A 17,886-nucleotide genomic window follows, 5' to 3' on the forward strand; every position below is an offset into this window, starting at 1 on the left:
TAATGGAAACACAGCTACTGAGCAACTTAAAGTACAAGAGTCAGAGCACCCAAAGTAAAATGTTATATATATATATATATATATATATATATATATATATATATATATATATATATATATATATATATATATATATAGGGCTGTCGCGATAAACGATAAATCAATTAATCACACGATAAATTAAAACTATCGACGTTATTTTAATTATCGGCATTATCGTCTCATCCGGCCCTTTTCTCTTTCTGTTAATGACACTGAATGAAAAAAGGCTCAACTCCGGTGCTCTCCATAAACTCCCCCCTTCCTCATTTCCTTAGTGTAAAGCCCAGCGCACACTACACGATCTTCATGCTGTCGGCCGATTGTCGGCCCATTTTTAAAACCTGAGACCACACATTAGCCGACAGAAATCCTAGGTATAACCGTTCGATCGGGTTCGGTCCTGCCGCGTGGTGTCCAACAATGGGCACAAAATAATGGCTACAAGTTCAGTTAACTAATTTTAAAACCGGGCATTAATTAATGCTTTACTACAATCTACCTGCAATGCATGTAGCTAGTGTCAGTTCTGACTGAATGAAAATCATTATAACCTATTTACGTCACGTTAACAAAGAACAGCTGAAAAGTTACCGGGTTTATCAACTGCGGTAGCAATTTCGCTCCAACTCCTCCTCTTGTCATTTCTATATTCTTTGCATGTTGAATAAACATTAACGTTGTTTCCACATATTATCTCCGATGTCCGCTGGACTTCGGGTTGCGCCGTGTCAGCTGTTTGGGATTCCCCGACGTAATTTCCCCTCAGAAAACACGGAGGAGAATCCGTGCTTTCTGATTGGCTACCTGTCACATTCAACAGGCTGCGTTAAGCTCCCAGTCGGGGAAAACCCTGATTTGGATCAGAGCGGCAACGACGATCTACCGTAACACACCACAATTTTAGACCAACGTTCTAAGATTGTTGTAAGGGGAAAAATAGGAGCAAAACATCATGTAGTGTGAACTATTGCATCAGGTAGTCGGATGTGCCCATTTTCTCTATTTAAATCTAATTATTACTGAAGGGCAACACAGTACACAGACTTCATAATCTGCACTCTTTTGATTGAATGCAGTATTTATTTCCACTTTGGCTTTATGGTGTTTAGTTTTTTTTCAAGTGCGTTTTTTGTTAATGGAGACTGAGAATCCATTTTATCTTTGTTTTTGGTTGTTTTGTTTATTTTGTTTATCATTTCCAGTGTTAAATATTCTTTTGAAAATAAAGTGTATCTATCTTTGGCAGGAAATCGAATGCATTATTACATCATTTCCATTAAATCAGTGTAAAAAGGTCTTCAAACAATATTATCGTTTATTGCAATAATTTTTGAGACAATTAATCGTTGTAAAAATTTGCTATCGTGACAGGCCTATATATATATATATATATATATATATATATATATATATATATATACTGTATATATAAAATGCAATTAATTGCATAAAAAAACCCTCAAAGTTAAGGCCCTGGCCCTAAAAGTATCACAGATGTTTCTTTTGTCCTGACACAATGCACGAAGCAAAAGAGTCCACCGCCGCCTATTTATAGCTGTAATCCGCAATCGTTTGAGACCCTTCTAAAAGATGACTATAAGTGCCTAGTTTAATAGTTCAAATACCAAATATACCTTAATATGCATTAATACACACAGTGGAAACCATCTTGGCACAACCACAGAAGCTAGCATCAGCAGATTTTCCGCTGAAAATACAATGCTGTCCTGGATTGGCCACTTTGCAAACGCCAGCCAACGTGTTGTGTTGAAGTTTCTCAGCTTTCCAAGCTGGATTTTCCTTCAATGTATTTCAGATGTTCCCTACGAAAAATTAGGTGAATGGAAAAAGTTTTTTTCAAACAGTTTGGAGTTGCGTTCCACAGACAAATCCACAAATTCTGAACCGCCCATAAGTGGTGGTCCAATGTATATGTTCTTTGCTCTCGTTAATCCTGCCAAATAACCTACACACACCTTTTGTACTGCTGATTTACTGGATATGTGACGAGCATCATTCCAAAAAGAAATGACACACCTGTTTCAGCCACAGTATCGTGGGTCCCCGAACTTCAAGAAGTTCACAAGACACATCTCAGACTAGTTGAGTTATTTAGTTACATCGGGGTTGTAGAAAACAGAAGACAGAGTCGAGATTTGTGTTCAATGTGTTAATGGTGGTGTTACTAAGGTCTGCGAATAAACCCAAACTAAACAAAAGCTCCCCCTCCAAAACCAAACCCAATTCAGGTGGACGATATTTTAGGAGAGGAGAGCGACAACGAGAGCGAGGGTCGAGGGAAGGAGAAGCCGGGCAACGAGGATATTGCTGAGGAAGAGGAGGAGGAGCAACAGCAGCAGCAGCCAGAAGCTGGAGAGTTGACAACATCAGGGCCCCCCTCTAAGCCAGACGGAGTGGAGGAAAGACTTCAGACCACACCTCCCTGTGACTCCAGTTTGTCAGAGAATGTCCCAAGGTGAGGAACAAATGTTATGTGCCAGTTGTCCTCGCCAAACTGGATCTTATAGTGTCTTAAACCAACAGTTGTTATCCAGTAAAACATGTTCAGAGATAAAATGGAGGGTGTCCAGGCATCCTTAAAAAGTCTTAAATTCATGTATCTAAAGCTAAGGCCTTAAACTGTATTAAATTCATGAGAAAATATGTAAGTTTGTCTTAAATATGTTAATCACAGGTCTTAAATTTTGTTGTGGCTGGACTATTTAACCTAGAATATACTATATAGTTTATTTTTTCCGTGGGACTTGTCTGCCAGGTAAAAGACCAAGTCACACGCAGACATCTTCATTAGTTTCTGTGACGTGGAAGTGGTTGAGCTACCGCTAACTGACTTCCAATAAACCCTTATAACTAGCTAGCTTTTTTGCTCCCATCAGTGATAAGTGTAAATTTATTGCCAGTTGGTTTGTCTTTGCTTTTACCTCACCTCTGTTGCCGACCCGTATGATGCTACATCCACTCTATGCAAAGAAGCTTTGCACTTCCACTGTATAAAATATGCAATTTTCATCTATCCATCCATCCATTTTCTGTGTACCTTTGTCCCTAGTGGGGTCAGGAGGGGTGCTGGTGCCTGTCTCCAGCTAATATTCCAGGTGAGAGGCGGGGTCACCCTGGACAGGTCGCCAGTCTGTCACAGATATGCGATTTTCTTTTGTATATTTCTGTCGTGCTACAGGTCTTAAATTTCATTCCTAATTATTTTTTTAAAAGGTTTTAATAGTATTAAATTTGAGTTGGCGAAACCTGCAGAAACTTGGGAATAAAATCAATCAGTAGCTTCCGGTCACACACTGTTGTAGCTGATGTTGACGCTCACCACAGACCCCCTGCTGGGCGGTGGGCAGGGGGGTAAAACATGGCTCATTGTGTGCCCACCTTCCAAATCGGCTGCATGTTTCCAGGTCCATCGTCTCGGTAAGTGACAATTATCATAACGCACCACTTCATCAGCGTGTCTGTGCCGAAGCCAGACGGTCTGGTCCGTTGCCATGGAGACTAATTCTAAACAGACAGCAGGCATTTGAAGATTTCAGAACATAATTATGAGAATCTCCTGTTGCTGAAGGACAGGCCGGACCGTCAGTCTGCCACAGCAGATGATTTTCGCCGTCTCTGCTGCGTTCTGAGCAAGAGAGAGATCTTTTCTCTTAAATTTAAAAACTCCTCGGTGACGGACAGCACTGGATGGTTTTTGTAAAGCTGTACTGCTGTAACTTTGACTAGAGGGGTAGGAGTTTGCCCGTTTTATGTTTTTTTAGGGGTGTAGCAAAATGTCACACCAGGAGATATTAAAACTTCTTGAACAATCTTGGGCCAGTTTTATATTCTCACTGAATGATCAGCTTGTATTTTACCATGGTAAAAATGAAAATGATCCAGTCTAGCTTGTTAAAGGTAACTATGTGTACTTATTGAACCAGATTTGATTAATTTTCCCCCTATTGTTTGTATTGGCTGTTCTCAAAATTACATCAGCAATAACCAAATATTGTCATAAAAAAGACACAGAAGGGTGTACGTGAGTCGGCTCTGTCTTGTCCTCATCTGTTCATGAAGACAAAATTACATGAGGACAAATGAGGACAAATTTATGAGGACACATAAATTTATCCTTTTATAATAATAATAATAATAATTCCTGAGGAAATTGTTGTTTATGTTTTTTTTTACATCACCAGATGAGTAGTTGAATTAGATCTAGTTTTAAGATAATACTATTTTTTAAACACCTAATTGTGTCTCTTGGAAACTTAAGCGGCTTGAAAAGATTGTCTTCACCCCCGGATATAAATCAAAATGTAAAAAACTAGGCAATAGATGTAATTTCATTGTTTCACACTATACAGCAACATTCATTAATAGGTCTTTATAACCTAGAAACATTGTGAACTTTTTAAAAACTTAAGCAACACGTCTAATTGTGCCTATGTCTAATTGTGATACTTCTTTCCTGGATGTAGTCTCTCCATTTGTTGTTCTGATGTCTGTTTGATTAAATTAACTTTGAAGATGGAAGGAATATTTGATTTTATAAATTAAAGATTTTTACCAAAATGTTGAGAAAAACCTGCACTGACGAACTGTATACTCTCCATCCCCTGCAGTTGACACAATCAGGTGTAAAGTGAACCTTATTATGATTAACTTAAACTAACAAAATAACAAAAACTGAAATTTCATCAACTTAAATAAATAGAAACTGTAATTAATAGGAAAAATTATTTAAAAACAACCGTGACAATCTAAAACATATAGATATATCCTTTGTTTACATGTCAGTCTTTCTATTAGCCTTTTGAACTGATGTGAAATTGATTCCCCTTCCAACACACAAGCAGTTTATGGCATTTCATGCAGGTTCAATGTGACTACAGGCAGTTGAAGTAGGACCTTAGCTAATTTCTTTCCAGTACCAGCTGTGTTTCCAATTTACTTTAAGTTGTTTCCAGTGAGTAACTAAGTTAAATGTTGGGGGAAAAAATACTGGCAAACCTTTGGTTCGGTAATTCGTTCATTCTCCATCATCACTGTAGCTCAATAAGAGTCCTTGGCTTTTCTTAAATGACAGACTTTAGTGATTCTGTCTTTCTTTCTTTCTTTCTTTCTTCACATTGACACTGAGAACTCTGTCTGCTAGCTGTGGTTCAGTATCCAAGGTAGTTCAGACATGTCACACCATCCATCACCTGGTCTGGCACCTTTGGCTGTGGCTAATGAGTCGGGCCTGAGATGCACCGTCCACAGTGGATGCTATTTGAACTCTCTGGAAGTCCGCCTCTGGACTGCTCGGAGACAGAGAGGAGCAGCTCTTGATTAAACGCCCTGACACACCGGGGGAGAGGTGTGGATCTGATTTGGGGATAGCGGCGCAGACACAAATTGGCGGGTGGGTGTTTGGGTTCTGTATAGAAATACACCGGTGTCATGGGCTCATCATATGAACCAGAGCTAAACCCCCTGCTAAGCCTGGAATGTTCTGATTGTAGAAACTTGATGTTTAGACAATAACTTTCCAAAATTGTTGTAAGGTTTGGATTACGCAATATAAATTCAGCTGTCAATAAACACCAGCTGAAGTTAGATTATAATGATTTACTTTCAATCTAAATAGAAGCCTGTCACGTTAATAAGTTTTGCTGGACGATAAATTGTCCCAATAATTATTGCAATAAACAATAATATTGTCATTTTGAGACCATTTTCAAGAAATGTATTGATTGTGGAATATGCGAGTTCGCTCTAAGATTAACAAAGTTCACTGTTATGTAGAACATTTAATATCCAAAATAAAAACAACCACCAAAAACAATAAACCAAACGGAATAAACCAAACAACACATAACCGAAACCATAAACAAAATGTATTAAGAGGTCTCTGTAAACAAACTTGCCCTTCAAAAAATATTAATTGCCGGATTAGAAATTGTCATGATCATTTTAATTTATTATTTGATTAATTGATTCTTGCAAAAGGCTTGCATACCATTGCTGGCCAGTGTCATGTCTTCATTATATTATTGTCAAATAAAACACTTAAACTCTCATCTGACAGTCTCATTGAATGCCAAAAAGTACTTTGTTTCCTGCTGGCTAAACAGAATTTTGAACTTAAACTAGAGGCAAAAGAAACTCCCAGAAGTCGCTAATTTAAGTGGACTCTGACACACGGAGCTGTCCCGTCGTCCCGGTGTCCAGTGAGCCGTCAAAGAGTCAGTTGAACGTCTCTCCATGCATCCACATTCGGCTCCTTTCTGCCTCAGTCCTCCAGCCGGCCCTAATGGTCACCATTCTGTCGGTCTCCATGCCCAGCTCGATCGCTTCCTTTTATTTGCTACAAAACAGAGCTCACATCTGTTGCTAAGAGACCGCGGCGATGTGAATGTCTCCGTTTTGTTCTCGCCACCATTCAGGTTCTGCCGGGGCCAGCCGCAGGGGAAAACGGAGCGCTGGTTTCCACTGCTCTTTTCTCACCGCCGCCTGTCCAACCGCCAACACGTTGGAGGCATTCGGTTTACGCTGCTGATGGCAAAACGACGCTAATGGCCAGCATTAAATTCACCTTGTAAATTCGTCTCACTGATGAGAAATTTAGTGCTACAGTGGAAGAAAGTCTTCAACCTACTTACTATTTCTCTTTAAGAACTATAAATGACACAATCCATGTTTAAAGGTTTGATTTTTTTTTAAGGAAGGATGATATGATTATGAAGTCAACATTTTATTCTGTTGTAACGTCCAATATTAGCGGTTAGCACTGCTAAAAATATCAGTTTCTTAGTGTTTTTTTCCCCTGTGAAGTAAGAAGATTTGTACCTTAGGAGGAAGAATCCTGTAATACTGTCAATATTACCTGATCCATCATGTTCCTTGACAGACATCACGGGACTCTTCAACAGGAAAAAGCAGTTTACTGAAATAGTCTGAAGCCAAAGCACCTACATATTTGATGCTTTCTCTGACTTCAGGTTTCAACGCCTCATAAGCTGCGTTTCCATTGATCGTAAAATCACACAAACTGAAATTACGGAAATAAATGTGCTCAATGGAAACACAGCGATTTCTGACAAACATTCCCCAGTAGGTTTTGGCGCTAGGAGGTTGTGGTTTTTCGACTGATTCAAAATTGGTGAATTTTGCAAAACTGCAATGAAACCACTTTTTTTCCGCATCACACGAGTCGCATGAGCAGCAACTCGATGTCACTTCTGCCGAAAAAAGACAAAGAAGATGACAGAAAGTGGTAGGAGGAGGATGACGCAGCATGTTTTTTTAAATGACTTACCACGTAAACAAACTTATTCACATGTGATTTAAATTGTATTTCTTGTATAATGGAAACATCACAATATTGCAAAATTGTGTTGTTTTTTTTCAACAAAGATTGGTGCAAAATTGTAACAGAAGTGCACCAATATATGCTAAAAACACCTAAGGTTCTCTTTGTAGTAACTTCCACACCAAAGTGTTGTTGGCGCTGTCTGGTAGCACTTAGGTAGTTTGTGTTAACCAATTGAGGGGAAATCTCCAACCTTAATAGAATCTGATAACAAAGCTCTCCATTCTACCGAAAAGCAAAAAACAACTGTAATAATGTCAATGTAGCTATTCTCCCTTTAGCCGTTCTTTAAACAACACAGATTCACTGGGTTAAACAGAGGTTACTTTTTAAGTGGGTGTAATGTAAGATTTCCTCTAAAAAGTTAACAGTGAACACAGAGATAAATGTCCAGCCCTGTGTGCGCTTTTTGTAGAGCAGGATGCTCAGCCTGGTTAGTAACAATGTCTGGTTTTACCTGAGAGTCTGCCGCTAAAGCGCTGAATGAATCTGTTTGCATTAACACGTACTAAGCTGTTGTCCATTTCCTCTGCAGAACAGTCACAACGTTTAAGTGGGTTCACTGCTAATACACTTTATATTTCTCCTAATAAACATTTAAGGCATAATCTAAAGTCAAGCATAAAGTGCTTTTAAAGTGCATCCTGCACTTGTCCTGCGTGCTGCTGCCAGAGCCAAGTCTCTGAATGACTTATAAACACACTGAGTGCATTTAGGAATTCATTATGATGCATGGCAGAGTCACAGCTAATGTGCTTTGAGCATAAACACTTCCATTACTGTCTCCTGTAATTAAATGCGGTGCAAAAAACGCCAAGTCTGTACAACTTTTTTCCAATCAAAACTAACCTTGAACCGGCTCAGCCTGGGCTGCCTTGAACTTCCTGTCTTCATATCGGGTCTGTCTGTGGCTTTAAAACCGCGGATGTGGAATCCTCCACATTTATTGGCACCTGTGGTTAATGATGTGTGAAACGCTGCAAAATGAATTCATCTTCATAAGCTCACACTGAAATATTTAGAGAAATGACACATCTAATTTGGGTGTGATGCTGTATATTCAGTTGCAGATTTAGGATGACCATTGGTGAAATTGTTGGTTGGCCAAACTTCCACCCATCCATCCATTGTCTTTGCTTATTAGTTCTCATAGGGCTTAGAAACTTTTGACTAGTATTTCATGACTTTGTTTCTCTATGGCTACCTGTTCCTTTTATCATTTCTTACCCTGGCAGTTTGGTTCCTTTCAGACCCTTCAAACATAAACTGCTTCCCTCCGCTGTGAGACTTTGTTTAGCAGGGAGAAATTTTGTACCAACTTTGACAATTGATTATTTTAAGGGTTTGTTTGATTATTTTACCAATCGTTTACCATAAAGAAATGTAATTTTGTTACTCCAATAACTATTATAACACTGGGAAGTTTTTGGTTTGATATTGGGTCAAAATATGCCAATTTTGATGATCCAGCTGGTCCTAATGGGGACCAAAACCAGAACAATTGAGAATGAAGGCCAATGCAAGATTTTCAGATAATCATATACGAGTGTATTTCAATTATTTGAGTTTCAAGGTATTTCATGGAAATACCTTACTACAAAGAAATGTGAGCTCCTTCAAAATGGTTAGTTTGTGTTGTAAATCTTAGTTTCTTTCATTTTTTTTGAGCTCGATAATCAGCTGATACACGTCAAACTGTTCTTATTCATCAATCTTTTCTAACTTTACGAAGGTCAGAAAATCCACTGTCACATTTTGCTCTGCCATAATGGAAATCTTACTGACAAACCTGCCCAGCAGGTCATTTCTGTACATGCGCATTTAATAATAGTCACCCCCACTGTTGCCAACATAGCAACTTTTGTCGCTATTTTTAGCAACTTTTCTGATAAACAATAATCTGCTTTGGCCAAAATTGGAATTGGCAGGTGAAGCTTTTTATAATTGTTGCATTAAATCCCTAAAATTCTGAGATAGGGAAAAGGAAACAAACTGATTTTATATCATTCAGTTATAAACATGTTCAAATATTGAGTATTTAGATCAAAAGACATTGTGTCTTTAAGATTGTGGGTTTCATTTAGACCTCTGGCATTCTTCAAATCAAATGTTGGAACTGTAACAGTGAGGGCATGGCTGGCTTGTTTCCCTTAAAACCTTCATGGCAGATACAGGTTTGGTAGCCAGATACCATAAAAACATATTTAGTTAAAATTGTTTCCATATAGTTTGTTACATTTTCAGCATTTTACATTAAATCTGATGGCCTTTTTAAGCCATCTGCTTAAAAAGGAGGGGATACAAAAAAAATAATTTTTACTCAGCTGCCATTTATATTCACACTCCTTTTTTTTCCCTCATTCAAACCTGACAGGACTTTTATTAAATGGGCTGAATGCTCACACATTACGGGGCATATAAAGTAAAACTGCACTCATTGAAGCCACCATTTCACTTCGGTTTCATCATCCTAGTTTGATGTATCGAAGAGCACATGAGCCGAGCACCGACTGCTGAGGCATTTGGTTTGAACTCAACTTCTTGAATTTGTTCACAAGCTGTTGAGATGCTTCTCTCTTTCCGTTCTGTGTTGCATGTTTGCTTAGATGGACAGAATTCTCCAAAGATTTCTTTTTACCTTATTTATTTATTTTTTTTTACTCTTAGCTTGTTGAAACATTGCAGCTCTGTTACACAGTTTATGTTGTTGGGACTTGTGAGAAAAGCATATCTGTAAATATTGCTCCATTGGTTGAAATTGAAGTCACCAGGGTAGTTTCTAAATTTACAAACCAAAATCTGCTAAATGTGGCCTTTTTTTATCTTCCTGTTTTTACATTACCTATAACTGCCATGTTCTCCATTACAGCTGATTCAAGAGTTGTTCTACTGCAGTGTTTCTCAAACTTTTCCAGGCTGAGGACCATTTAGCATTTAACAAACACTCAACTAACTGGAAACTGCCCTGGAAATAACGCAACATTTCAATATATACAACTTAAAATGAAAATATTATTCTCTTAACTCACTTATTTGTTCGTCCTAATGAGAACGGTGGTGCTGTTTGGTAATTTAACTGGCCATGACCAAATTTACTTCGAGTTATTTACAGATTCTGAAAGTGTGGATTTTGGGCTTTTCAGTGATTGAGAACAAATGGAAATCAAAAAAGAAGTTAGTTCTTTACTTCTACTTGTAATTTAGAAGCATAATAAAAAGTAGAGTAGAGTTGCTTTGGCAGACACAAAACTTTCTTTCAGCCTGAAGAAATCCTTACGTAAATAAGGTGTTGAGATGCAGTTAGTCAGCGTGGGGCGCAGCGCCGCTCCCTGGTGGCATGATGTGTATCATAATAGTGTTCTACAAACAAGAGTTCTCCAACTCACCCAGAGAAACGTTCACACATGAATTCCTCCGATCTTGTTGAGAAAGACTTTTCTATTGTATGAATTTTCACTATAATTAATCAATGTTTGTGGCTGTAAGGCAGTGTTTCTCAAACTTTTTCAGCCTGAGGACCAATACCAAGAACAGTTCTTACTAACTGGAGCTATTCCTACTGCTCACTGCATAGAGCTACTCAAAGGAATCCAATCGCTATAATTATAGTTGTAGAAGTTATAACTTAGCTTCCTCTGATATTATCCTGAAATTGTTTTCTTGCCACCGGTATCTGCAGCTTTTCTTTTGAGTGACCTGACTTTAAGCCAGTTTTCCATCATTATCATTATTTAGCTTACCAAAATTTTTTGGTAAGCTAAATGTAGCGTCTTACTTTTAGCTCACGTAACGTCAAATAAACGGTTGTTTACATGCAGTACCTCGCAAACCACTAGGGGGCGCGCATGGACCACAGTTTGAGAGAGACTGATCTAAGGTGATGAAAAATGAAGAAGTTCATAAGTTGCATAAATGGTTTCCTTCAACCTGTTGTTAACACACAGACCTCGGTTGAGCATTTGGATCGATGCAGGTGTAAGACGAAAATGTTTGATCGTTTAGCACACATTTTTGTTTTTTTGCTGATTGTTACTTTTCAGACCTTTTAAATGGCACCGGGCTTTTGAAATATCACCATGCCAGGTCTTTAGAGGGCAGCAGCAGCTTCAGACATTGTTGTTGCAGAGCCTGAAGGCTCCAAGCTGCTTACATGGGAGCCAAAATCCTATCCTGACAGTTTTACTCAGATTTTTTTTTTTTTTACTTGGTTAATTTCGGCATTTAGCTCAACTGAAGGCATTAGTGTTTTCAGATGTCTCCAGTGAACTGGTCTTGGATAAATCTGTCTTTTGTTCACATTTTTCCCCAACATAAACATGGGATTGCTCATGTTTTACTCTGCGGCTTTACTTAATTTAAGATGGATCTAAAATTACGTAGATTGCAATTTTAGATCTATCTAAAAGATATTAGAACATTGCAGACTGTTGCCAGGCCGGGTTTTCTAGTGGAGAGTCTCATCTCCTGCAACTTCACCCACAAATTAGACCAATCTCATGAGTTCTCCAGTCTGCTTTTGGAGTTTATTGAGCCAACTAGTTGAGAGATGGATAATTTTTCCCCTTCTCTCCATGGACCCTGTCAGATTGGATTTTATTAAAAGGAGATGAGGAAATTTTAATATTAGCTGCCCCTGGTCACCGGGTTTTTTTTAAGCCCGGCGTTATAGGTGAATCATTTTTCAAACACTCCTGACTGCTTATCACAGCTGAAATTACATCCTGTTTTTCACCAAAGCTGCTGCTGCCCCCATCATTTAAAACCCATCCTGGGATTCAGGCACACAATCTCAGAAGATGTTGTTTTCTCTGCTGATTTTTTAGCAGCGCAGTGTGAAAATTGGCATCAGCGTAAGACCAGAGAAGGTTGAAGGAAGGCAACGCCATTATATATGCCCCTTTAAAAATAAGGAATAAGGAGCCAGATGATTTTTGTTTTCATATTTTTTGGAGGGCTGGAGAGAATAAATGTTCATATAGTTTCGCTGATTTCAGTGTAAATGTAAAATATTCCAGATTTTTCTCCCTGCTGTTTTGCAAAATAAACTAACCTAAACAGCTAAAGTTGTTTTCTTTTAAATTTGGCTTGTTTCCATTAAGTGGGTTTGTTTTTGACATGTCAAATAGCGCAGTTACTTGTTCAATGGAATTAAGCACTCCCTGCTCCTAACGAGCAGATAGCCTGATTGGACAGTCTATCGGATTAGGCCTTTCGCTTTGCAGCAATCGAGTATGTGGCCCCATGAGGAAGTATGAATGTTTTCCAATAATAAGGTAAGATTGTGTTCACAAGATGGGATTTGAACCAGATGTATAAGATGGTAAAATATTCTAAATTTTTTTTTTCATCAATTGCTTCCTCCGTTGACTGCTGAATTTTTTCCGTCATCTTCCTTTTTTTTTAGTCCCAACCTCAGATCAGTTTGTTGCACTTTCACACGTGTGCTATCAATCCTCCTCGCTTTTTAATTTCCTGTCTCTTTAGGTGTTGTAGAATCACTCATGCGCCCAGCCTCTCCCCTTTTGTCTCCCCATACCGTGTTCCTCCGAAGAGCATTTTGTTTTTCTCCGCGTGAAAATGAAAGTGTGAAACTTGCTGGCTCAAGTGAGCATGTTATTACAACGTCGTCAGGACGGAGGAGACGGACGGAGGCAAGTGGGTTGTAAAGTTTTCCATTAAGGTTGTCAGACACTAAAGTGTGAAATTTGAAATGCGTTTCGTCTTTGGAGGAGCTAATATTTGGAAAATCTTCCGGACCTCGGTTCTCCTGGGCTGCTGGCTTTATTTGTTGTTGCTGTATCAGGTTTTTGAAGGTTTGCACAACTTGTCTGTTCTGGCCTTTTTTGTCACATTGTCCTCTGGGGATATATATATATGTATGGGGATATAACTCACTCTGGAGCCCTCAGACTCATCAAAAGATTATTTTTGCAATGAATAAAAGTAGTTGGTCATTGACTCTCTGATAAAAAAAAAGATGATCTGAGCACTGAGTGAAAAGGCAAATGATCCTCAATTTTAAATAATTGAAATTTTATAGTTTTACTTGCATAACTGAAACTTTTTGATTGATTTATTTTACACTTTAAACACCTAGTAATGGCTGGAAAACATATAATGATATAAATGTTTCATATCAGTCCATATGGATAATTATATCTAAGATGATAAATTTGATCTTTCCTGTTTCCTCTCATTTTCTCCCTTCATTCCCCACCGCCATTTTGTACATTTTAACAAAATTTAAGCCATGGTAGCAAAAGACTAGAGCGCTGTGCTAATTGCTAGCTTAAAAAAATAAGTTGGTAAGCTAGCTGGTTGATGGTGTCATCAACCAGCTAGTGAGTAGGTTGATGACATCAACTTTGCTCAGCTGGCCATGGGAGACTTAAAGCCTTTTCTCTGCCTACATCCCCCAGAATGCTGTGTGATTATTTTCAGACAGTGAGAAGAAAAAAAAAAACATTTTCATATGCTGCAAGTAAACTTCTGGTGTCAACTGTAAATGGCTGAATTGCCTCCTTTAGTTTGCAGTTAAGTTCTCCAGAGTCCTGCTAAAGCTGCGCTGGTATGAACTTTTCAGTGTTTGGATTAGCATTATGTTTTGCTTGCACACAGACCAATGTGGTAATTCTCTCTTAGTTTCACTTGAACTGTTTGTGCTGAAATCAATAGACCAGTGCCAGAATTTATAACGCTTTAGGTGTTAACGTGAATCCTCATAATTAGCACATTTAATCCTCTCCATCTGAATGTGCAACCTCGGCGTAAGCCTCAGATGAAGTTCAGTCATCGTTAAATTGATAATTTAGTGGTTAAATGGCGTCCTGCGTCGTTAATCACAGCTCAGATCTGCAGAGGTGCAGCGGAGCATTAAGTCATGTCTTCCCTCTGGGTGCACACATTGTCTGATTTCAAAGGGTCGCTACAGTCGGAAAGCTGATTAAACATGAATGAAACACAGAAGTTTAAAAACAAGAACGCCTCATACCAAAGAATCAAGTTCGTTTTCCCTCTCGGTGTGTTGCCCTCCAATCTGTATGCTTTCTCTCTCATCAAACATTTCATCTCGCTGCGTGTCAGTGGATGATAAGTCTTATGAAATGAGTTTTGACTCCTTTGAGTGATAAGAAGCTCAAAGGAGCTTACTTTTCTTACATTTTAAAGCTTATTTAACACCTCCTGGCCTCTGCTCTCATGTTAGCTTGAAGGTATTGGAATCAACATTGCAGCACTTATCTGTTAGTAAATCTGATGTTAAGAATCTATTATAGTGAATAATTTCAGCTGTAGATCATTACAAACGCACAGACATACCTTCAGGATGTTTGCTAAGCCTCTTTGAAGGCCTCCTATAATCAAACATGCATTCTCTGCTTTAGAAGAGCACAATGACTGCGGTTTGCTTGCTTCTGCTGATGTTCTCACTAGCTGACCATATAATTGTGCAAATAGGAAATATGAATATAAATGAGCTTAATGGTAACACAGCATTTTTGATAAAGTTTTGGCGCTGGGACAATGTGGGGGATTTTTTTTGGCCGTATAGAAAATACTGTGTTCCACAGAACTGTGACGGAAACACTTCTGTCGCATCGCACAAAAGTGTCGTTTCTGCTACTACTGGCAGAAACGACAAAAAAGACGACAGGAAGAGGTATGTCTCTTTGACATTAGCAAAACATTGACAAAGTTATATTTATTGTATATTTTGGGCCGACATATGTCACTTGTGATGGCAGATGAGAGGAGACATTTGTAATACATTTCAACCTGTCAGCCATTCACTGTCCCTTACATAACAATGAAGAGTTTCAGCACAAAGTCTTTCATGTAGTTTTTACATCCTCCTTTCCAACTTGTTTGGATTATAACGGAGAAGTTATTTCCCAGTAATGGCCATTATTAATCGATAGGTATTTCTCAAACCTACATAAAAAGAGAACCACAGACAACGTTTATGAGTTTTCAGCCAAGCTTCTGCAGAATGAGAAGACACAGCAAACCACTTCTCCAAGGTGTTTACCATGCGTTCTGACTCCCTGCAGCAGAGCCTGTCTTCTTATTAAGCAGGAGAAAAGAAGGGAGTCGAGAGTGAAACGTGGGAAAGTGATAAATCAAAGAATGGCTATTCTGAAACAAGGAAGAACTACATTCTACACACATGAAGTTTAAGGAGTATCACAGGATAAGAAGCAGCTGCACCTTCAAGGTTTAGGGAAAAAGCAAGTTTTGTCTTTCACACGATTTAACAAATTCCTCCTCTCTGGGGTATGAATACTAAACCTATGAATGAAAAGCAAACTGGTAACTACTTATGTAAGAATGATAACAAAACTTAATTATTCTAAAATTAATATTTAATTCTGCTCTGTAAACTTAGGTTGCTGCTAAGTCTTTGAGTACATTTCTTTAGGAAGCAGATCCTAAGTACCGCGTCAGTGAGAGCCACTCTGGAAGTTTCACGTTATTATGGAAGCCCGTTTTCTTTGCAGAAGACTTTTAACGACCATCGATCTGAGTGGCTACATTAACGCGAGTCGATCTAAACGTGGTGTTCTGGAAGTGGTGTAACAAATACAGTAAAGTCACTATTTAAGTTCTGGGTACGTTGTGTCTAGATGCATAATGTTTTCCACGTAGATGATTGTACTCCAAGTTGTGGCTTTTCATTTTCTCGAGTGCACTGAGCCATTCGTTTCTGGTTTCCTCCTCCACTCAAATATGTCTCTCCTTCAGTTCAGCTCAGCAAACATAATCTGGGGGAAGATTCAGATTTTTAAAGGAAAACTTTTTAAGATTTAAAAGCTTTTTTAAAAGCTTTTTTAAAACCAGTTTCTAAGTACAAGATATAGTGTGAACGATGAATTAGCGCAGTTGCAACATTTGTACAGCATCATTTTGACTGTTGCAGCTGTTTCAGCTAATACTAATATAAAGCTAATGCTATAAGCGTTACAGTAAAACTAATGCTACAGCCATTAGCTTCTATATTGTTTGGATTATATTCTTAATGATGGTAATTATTAATATTTTTATTCTGCTCTATATAATTAGGTTGCCACTGTACTGAGGATCTTTGAGTAAATGTCTTTAGAAAACGGATCCTAATGGTTAAATAGAATAGAATAGAATAGAATAGAAGTACTTTATTCATCCCAGCAGGGAAATTACTTCGCAGTTACAGCATAGAGACAAGACAAGAGACAAGAGACAAGACACAATAACAACGTCCGGGTGTTGAGTCTGGAGTTTGGCTGTGGCAGAGCTGATGACGTCACAGGCCACCGCTGCATCAGCTGATGGGGGAATGTAAACTCCCTCAGTAAATAACACGGGCGCATTCCCACAGCCAGAAGTTCAATGTCCGGGCTACAAATCTGTTCCTTCACGTTAACATGACCGGGATTACACCACCTCTCACTCACATAAAGTGCAATCCCGCCGCCCCTTTTCTTCCGACTCTTGGAATAGTCCCTGTCCCCGCGCACCAAGGAAAATCCAGGGACCTCCACGCTGTATTCCGGAATAAGCGAGTGCAGCCAGGTTTCCGTGAAGCAGAGATACTGCACTCCCTGTACTCCTTCTGGGTCCTAACCAGCGCTGTGAGTTTGTCTGTCCTATTTCCCAAAGACCTCATGTTCCCCACGATAATCGCTGGTACCGCTGGCCTGCGCCGTCTCCTCTTCTACCTCCGTTTAACTCCAGACCCGCAGCCCCGTCGTCCGTCTGTAACTCCTCCGGGACCACAGGCCCGTCTCCGGGCAGCAGCAGAGGCCCACACAGCGTAATCAGCCGTTCACGCGAGCAAACAATGCCGCTACTCCGCTCGGCGAGGTTCTCCGCAACCAAGAGTATAAAAAGTAGCAGAAGAACGCAGAGAACAGCGACAGAACCACATCCAGCCATTGTAGAAAGCCCAACTGATGATCCATGGGTTCTTCAAGCACGGATCCTTAATCGGTTACAGCAAATATACACAGACAAACACACACGACGGGAGCTGCGTCTGCAGGCAGCCAGCTGCGCCGGCGCCATCTTGACGAGTGCTACAGGCATTAGCTTTGCATCACTAGATTTAGGAAATGTATAAAAAAGATGTTTTTTAAAGTTTCATACTGCTGCTTTAGCAACACATTTGCAACATTTAGGCTGGAATGTTTTCCATTTTGTTGGTCGAAAAAGTGTTAGTTTATTAAATACTTTATCCACAGGATGTTTGATTGTCTTCTTATGATGACAGCAAATGAAAGCAAGAAAACAATGGCCAATGTTTCCCCAACATTTTTTTATTTGGGATAATAAATAGCATAACAGATTAATAGTGTAATTTGTGGAACTCTTAAATTTTCTGTTGTTTTAGTATTTAGTGTTTTAGTAACAACTAAGCGCCACTTCTATTTTTTTTTTTCAGCTTTTCAGCTTTTTTTTCGTCAGCTTTGTTTTAGAAATCCCTTTATTAAACTGCCAATTCCGCTAAATCA

The 17,886-nt window shown here is 39.0% G+C and overlaps 1 protein-coding gene across 1 annotated transcript in view; it reads left to right on the forward strand.

Annotated features, from left to right (window-relative positions):
- ctdp1 (CTD phosphatase subunit 1) overlaps positions 1–17,886 on the forward strand; it is a 78,658-nt gene that overhangs the window by 36,772 nt on the left and 24,000 nt on the right. The window contains exon 12 of the mRNA XM_014472640.2: positions 2,292–2,518. Within this exon, the coding sequence (XP_014328126.1) occupies positions 2,292–2,518 (227 nt within the window). The remainder of the gene's footprint in view (positions 1–2,291; positions 2,519–17,886) is intronic.

This window comes from Xiphophorus maculatus, chromosome 13 (assembly GCF_002775205.1).
Source record: "Xiphophorus maculatus strain JP 163 A chromosome 13, X_maculatus-5.0-male, whole genome shotgun sequence".
Classification (NCBI taxonomy): Eukaryota; Metazoa; Chordata; class Actinopteri; order Cyprinodontiformes; family Poeciliidae; genus Xiphophorus; species Xiphophorus maculatus.